General features: G+C 37.3%; 1 protein-coding gene across 1 annotated transcript in view; it reads right to left on the bottom strand.

Moving 5' to 3' along the window:
* The window catches only part of LOC106884224 (GTPase-activating Rap/Ran-GAP domain-like protein 3), a 1434052-nt gene that overhangs the window by 99265 nt on the left and 1327287 nt on the right, over positions 1-7500 (bottom strand). Inside the window, exon 10 of the mRNA XM_052965840.1 lies at positions 5191-5309. Coding sequence (XP_052821800.1) covers positions 5191-5309 — 119 coding nt within the window. The remainder of the gene's footprint in view (positions 1-5190; positions 5310-7500) is intronic.

Below are 7500 nucleotides of genomic sequence, written 5' to 3'. Positions count from 1 at the left end.
GTACAATACATAAAATATTAGAACAATTTTTATTTTATACGGTTCCTAATAATATTTAATTATAAAAATATAATAGGTGCAGGCATGGCTGTGTGTTGTAAGACGTTAGCTTCCCAATAACATGGTCCCTGGGTTTGGCCTCAGTGTGTGGCACCTTGGGGAAGTGTCTCCTGCTATAGCCCCAGGCAGATCAAAGCCTTGTGAGTGGACTTTGTAGATGGAAATGGAAAGAAGCCCATACAGTGTCCTTTTCTGATTAGCTGATAATAAAAGAATTTATGTTTTTCCTTTTGGCAATACATTGTACTTAGCGATAGCCAACTATTTCTGTTTCATGATTAAATGTAAAGCAATTAGTCATTGAAATCTACATAAAGTGAACTATTCCATGGACATTTGTATAACGCGATGAATATAAAATGGTTTTAAAATATATAAATATGCATTGGTTCAAAGTAAAACTATCAGAGATAGAGAGAGAGAGGGGGGAAGGGAGAGAAAGAAGGAGGGAGAAGATAAGAATAGAAGAAGAAAGAGAGATAGGAAAAGGGAGAGGGGAAGAGAGAGATATAGAAAATGAGAGAAGAACAGAGAGAGGAAAAGAGGAAGAGAAAGGAAGAGAGAGAGATAGAAGAAGAGAGAAAAGAAGTGAGAGAGAAGAGAGAGATAAGAGGAGGGAGAGATAGATAGAGTAAGAGAGAGAAAGAGGGAGGGAGAGGGAAAATGGGTTTCAAGGAAGACATTGAAATGATATTTATTAAAAGTTTCCATTTAATTATTCTAATTGCGTTCATTCATAAAATAACTCCTGTTTGCTATGATCTTTGCATGTTTTAGCATTTCACATGTCACCACAACATAACATTTCTTTTCACACTTATTTTTACCATGTTGGCATGGCAAAGAGAATTTTGAGAATCTTGACCTTTTCTGTTGGTGTATTTCATGGTTGTTTTTGAGAGATCGTTTTTTTATAGAAAAGGTTGTTTTACCTCTAGCTAGGATTAGTGTAATAAATGCAATAAGGATGTCTTTCTTTGATGCAATATTCTTCCTTGACAAATATATTGCAAGTACTTATTTTATTAACCCCAGGATGATGAAGTTAAAATTAGTCCAGGTAAAATTTGAGTTTAGAAGAATTATTTGGATAAAATATCAGCTTAGGCTCTTTATAATCTAGGAAAAAGCAGAATAATGTAATTTACAAATGGACACAACTCATTAGCTCATCATCTAGCAGCTAAAGATTTAATGGCTTAATTAGTATCTTAAGTGCTGTGTTACTTTTAGCAAACTTATATTTTGAATTCATATTAATGCTTGTGGGAGAAAACCTGTCTAGTACTAATGGTTTAATAAATCCAACAAAGAACTGTGTATGTGTATGCACCAACCTGTAACCTTCCCCTGCATAGCTATCTGTTACATGTGCTGGTATGGACATGCCCTTCATCTGCCACTAGACCATTCTACAAGGGCTTTACTCTCATTTGATGTAGTTGCTGCAGGCTGGAAGAGGCCTTGTGGCAGGCCCCACTTCAGATAGCTAGACCTGATTGGGGAAGATTTCCTGAGGCTCAATGTCATCTTGAAGGATATAGAGGGACTGGCATGGGATCACTAGCAATGGAGAGTACTGGTGGACCTGGTCAGCTCTATGCATGATGACATCTCTGGGACCACTAACCTGAGATGACCCCAGTCCCATCAAGCAAGAGCAATCAGTAAGCAAGCAGCTATAAAAAACAAAAACATGCTTCTACCTAAAAAAAAAAGGGATGAAACAAATAGTGGACATGTAAACTCAATAATTCCCAGTAGTAGCAATCTATCTAAAATCCCTGATGCAGATGGTATGAGGGTGTGCTGAAAAGATCCTGGTTTTGAGTAAAAGAAAAAAATAGAAGGATCAATCAATTATGATTTTATTGAACATATTCCCCTCTCAAATTCACACACTTATTGTAGTGGTCCTTCAGTTTCTCTAAGCCCTGTAAAAGAACTCAGAAGATTAGGCTTCCAACCAGGCCTTTTGTGATACCCTTAAAGCCAGAAACTTTTCAGTGCCCTAGTGTAGAGAGGAGTTTCTAGTCTCATAGCAGTTAACCTCACTAATACCAGTTGTATTACAAAATACCCTCAATCCATGTTGTAATGCAGGTAGAAATAGAATGGATAACTAGAAAAATATGACATGTATGACAAAGATGGGTAGTTTTCTCAGCTGCTCTGTGTACCAGATGATGAAATGATTATGATGAGTAGCAAGATGTTGTGAGGCTCATGCAGCTCATTACAGTATAATGATAATTACTGATATAAATATTTACACTTCTCTATCACATTCTTTCGTTATTATTATTACTTTTATTAATATTATTTTTTTCTTATTTACATATGCACAGGTATGGTTGTGTAGTAAGAAGTTTGGTTCCCAGCCACATGGCTCAGAGGTCTATCCCATTGCATGGCACTTACTATAGCTTTGAGCCAACCAGTCTTGTGAGTGGATTTGGTAGATGGAAATTGAAAGAAGCCTGCTTTATATATGTGTGTGTGTGTGTATGTGTGTGTGTATGTGTGTGTGTGTGTGTCTGTGCATGTGTATGTGCACATTATTGTCACCTTGCCTTGACATCATGTGATATGAGGGGTGTTCATTAAAGGTTTCCCCTGATCCACTTCTCAAGGACTGGGATAAACGAAACTTGGTATAATTATTAGTCTTTCTCTACATAGCCACCATCAATGGCGATGTACTTTTTCCATCGCTTTATGCAGGCGTGAAGACCTCATCTGTAGAAGTCAGTAGGTTGCGTCTGGAGCCAAGACTTTACTTCGGAAATAAGTCAAGAACAGTGTTGGTTGGGGAATTTGCCTGGGTAGGTACATCCATCAAATTGTGATGTAGGTGTCCTAAGACAAGCTCAATGTGGACAGAAATTACACATTGAGCAGAAGGGAAACATCTGTTATGTAATGATTAATTCTATAGGATTCAGAGAGTAGTAATTAGTTGATGCTTATTATATAGTTTGTTTAATTAATGAACAATTACTCTGATGGTGTTTATATCAGTAATAAGATCAACACAGTTTGCATGCTACAGCTTCAACTTTTCAAGATGTTATAGTTGTTGTTGTTTAACCCGAGGTCAACCAATGATTAAGTAAACCAAGCATACTTATGATCAAAAACATTCAAGCCAGATCATGACCAGCCATTGTATTTTACAAGGACTGCATCAAGTGTCTCCCTTATTATGACTGCTGGGTGTGAATTGAAGGGGTATGTATTTGGCTGCTATTTCTAGAGAACTGGACGACTGTGTAGAGGCTGTTTCACACATATTTTAGCGGTAGTTGGCAATCCAGAACAAAGTTATGCCAACTGAAGCAATTACTGTTGCAACTATTTTCTAAATGGTTAATATGCCAGACCAGTTTGATGCTCTTATCTATAAATAAAACAATCTATTACTATAACAAAAATCAATATTTAGATAACTGAAGGCAGAAACAGTAGACTATCAAATTTAGTAATTTTGCTCTAAGTCATGAGTTCAAATCTTGCATTGGTTGTCTTCGGCATTGCTCTCTTCTCCTAAGTTGATAAAGTAAGTGTTGAGCATATGCTAAGCATGTGCTAAGGTCAACCAAACTTGTTTCCTTCAAATTTGAGGTCTTGTAGCAATGTGAAAAAAAATCAATATTTATATTGCTGCTAACATTTATCAGCAATAACAATCAACAAGCTGGAAGCCAGTTAATATGACGTATACATATTTAAGTACTAACAGCTGAATTAATCAAATACTCATTAGATGTTTTGTGGGAAAGGAAATTAAAACTAATTAGCTGACCACATACTTAGACACAGGCATAGCAATGTGGTTCGAAGTTTGCCTTATAACCATAGTGTTCCAGGTTCAAATTCACAGTAAAGTACAGTACTTCAACGAAGTGTCTTCTACTATAATCTTGGGTTGATCAACATCCTGTGAGCAAAATTTGGTAGACAGTGACTGTGAAGGATCCCACCATGATGATGATCCTCACCATCATTGTTGTCATCATCATTGTCCTTCTCCTCCTCCTCCTCCTCCACGCCCCCTCCTTTTATATCCATTTTTCATGCTGGCATGGGTTAGATGGGTTGTCATGATATGGCACAGTCCTCATTCAGAGTTATGCCCTCCTAGATGGATCCTAGATGTATGTTTCATTGTTGCTGTGGTACCCATTGCCAGATGCCCTTCCTAACACCAACCACTTTACAAAGTGTACATAGCACAATTTATCTTGGCACCAACACTAGAGAGGTCTTTATGTCCTTGGCAAGACTAAAGAGTTTTCTTGATTTTTATGTTGTCTCTGCTTGTTTGTCAACCACCTTCCAGAGTGTACTGAGTGTATTCTATTGTAGTGCCAGTACTACTGTGGCTGCCTTAAATACCACAAGACTAAATAGTTCTCAATTCTTTACATTGTATCCATTTGTACAACATAGCATGACAAAATAGGTAAACAGAAGAAGAGCAATGACAGATGAACTTGAGTGAAAGAATGAAAGTAGCAAGTGTGTGAGACAAAAAAGCGAATGAGGGGAAGGGTATGATGTATGTATGTATGTGTGAGTGGATGGATGATGGTGGGAATCAAGTGTCTTTGTTTGTGTACAGTAGTGTAAATTGGTGCAAATAACTGAAAAGTATTTGCATCACTAAGGGAAGTAACTCTCTAAAAATAGGTTAACTCAACCGTTTGATAAATAGAGGTTAATACAATTTATTACCATGAGTGATATCCAAACTACAGTGGAGAAGGCTAGCCACTGGATTTGGTTAAAAAGAGACAATGAGCGATGGCTAGAGAAATATTGAGCTTTTTTTAATAACCAGTTGATCTAGCAAGCGGGGCCTCATATCAGTTAAGGGGGAGCTGGTGTGCATTGATACCGTCGAGAGGTAGGCCCCGAAACGGCGCACATTCTCTCCTGATGACTCCCTACACTTGCTGGCTTCCGGTATGCGGAGTTCTCGACTGGTAGCACTTGCATGTGCGAGTTGTTTGCAAGACATGAATGTCAGGATAAGTACTGAGTGTCACTGTAATATATTTTGACCCAAACTGCTGAAAGTGGTGCTACAGCATGGCCGCAATAAAAGAGCAAAAGACCAATACTTACTGTTTTTCTCCACAAAATGGTTCTATACTGTGGGACATTGAGGTTGTTGGCATCTGTGACAACAACAGATAAAACGAAGGGCTCTTTTTCAGCATCAGCTCCAACATAATTCTGATGTACTGTATAAGGGAATACAGATATAAAACATTTAAATCATGAATAAAAACCAAGAAAAATTTGATAACATTCTGAAAGCAGCACACTCATTATTTTGTTATTATTAATAATAATAATAATAATAATAATATTGCTCTTTATTTGTTTTTCTCTCTCAATCAAACATATACAAACACATGCACACACATTGCTAAAGAATATACAATTACATATACAAACATATCTTCTCTCTCTCTCTTTCTCTTTCTCTCTCTCCACACACACACACACACACACACATGCATTCAAATACATTTTCATAATCATAAAAACTCATACACATGCATATACTCACATACATATGTATGTGTGTGTGTATATATATATCTGTATATATGTGTGTGTATATATATATATAAATGTATACACACACACATGCACAAACATATCTGAACAGATAATCATAAATGCAAATATATCTTCCATTTCTCTCTGTCCCTCTGTCTCTCTCCTCTTTTCTTTCTCTCTCCACATACATGCATTGAGATATATTTTCCTAAATACACAAATTTATGCAGTAAACATTTATTATATATTAAACAAATTTTTAGATGCATTCATTCATGGAGACACATCAGGTGATTACTACATGTATACATATGCACTGATACACATTTGTGGAATTTATTATTTTATTCTCACATAACGCATAACTACACAAAAATCAACCATGGAAGCACACATAAAATGCACACACACACACACACACACACAAATACATACACACACTCACACACAAACACACACACACACACAGAATCAAATTTGCTCTCACATTTACACACACACACAACCAAAACACACGAACACACACACACAAACAGAAGCAAGCTTGCTCTTACATTTACCCATATACACACGCTCAAACAGAAACAAGTTTGCTCTCAGATTTACACACACACTCACACACAACACAAACACACACATTCACATAGATGAAGCAAGCTTGCTCTTACATATACATATATATGAACGCACACTTACACACTTACACAAATTCATTCACACAGATGAATGTTTATAAAGAGAGGAAAAAAAAACAAGAACAAAACAAAATAAAAAGAAGCAAAAATAAATTAGATGAATTTCATAATACTCTTATGCTCTAGATGAAAATTAACCACAGGTTTCATATATCATGAGGATCCATATGGCTGTAGATTAAGTATACTACCAATAGTTATATTCACAACAAATGCTATTTCTCACATAATCCTTTCATAAAAGAAATTCTTGGTAGGGTTTTCTTGAACAAAAAAAAAAGGTAACAACAAAAAGCATCCCCCGTTGAAAAAAAAACTGTGTGCATATACCCCACTACCACAAATAGATATAAAAGTTAGTATTTGGTGCGGGTATGTGTGTATGGTTGAGAAGTTACAACCACAGTTCAGTATTCCTGTATGGCTCCTTATAGGCCTGGGCTAACCAAAGCCTTGTTTGTGGATTTGGTAGACTGCTATGTATATATCATCATCATCATCATCATCATTGTTTAACGTCCGCTTTCCATGCCTGCATGGGTTGGACGATTTGACTGAGGACTGGCAAGCCAGAAGGCTGCACCAGGCTCCTATCTGATCTGGCAGAGTTTCTACAGCAGAATGCTCTTCCTAACGCCAACCACTCCGAGAGTGTAGTGGGTGCTTTTACGTGCCACTGGCACAAGGGCCAGTCACACAGTACTGGCAACGGCCACACTCAAAAAGGTGTTTTTTACGTGCCACCTGCATGGGAGCCAGTCCAGCAGCACTGGCAACGACTTCGCTCGAATGATTTTCTAACGTGCCACCAGCACAAGTGCTAGAAGGCAACGCTGGTAATGATTACGTTCTAATTGTACTATTTACGGGCCACAAGCATGGAAGCCAGACAGCTGCTCTGGCAATGAACATGCTCGACAGTGCTGTTAGTGCTTCACTGGCACAGTGACCAGTCATCGAGTATGGTTCAATTACGATTTCACTTGCCCCAACAAGTCTTCGCAAGCAGAGTTTAGTGTCCAATGAAGGAGAGGTTGGCATGGGTGCCAGTCGTCGGATTCAGTTCGATTTCAATTTCAGATTTCAAATTTCAAATTCCATATATATATATATATATATATATATATATATAATTGAAATTTACAGAAAAACAAAAGATGAAGACAAGTGT

The sequence above is a fragment of the Octopus bimaculoides genome, chromosome 2 (genome assembly GCF_001194135.2).
Source record: "Octopus bimaculoides isolate UCB-OBI-ISO-001 chromosome 2, ASM119413v2, whole genome shotgun sequence".
NCBI classification, from domain to species: Eukaryota; Metazoa; Mollusca; class Cephalopoda; order Octopoda; family Octopodidae; genus Octopus; species Octopus bimaculoides.
Note: the sequence above shows the minus strand (reverse complement) of the source record. Positions and strands in the feature narration are given on the sequence as shown.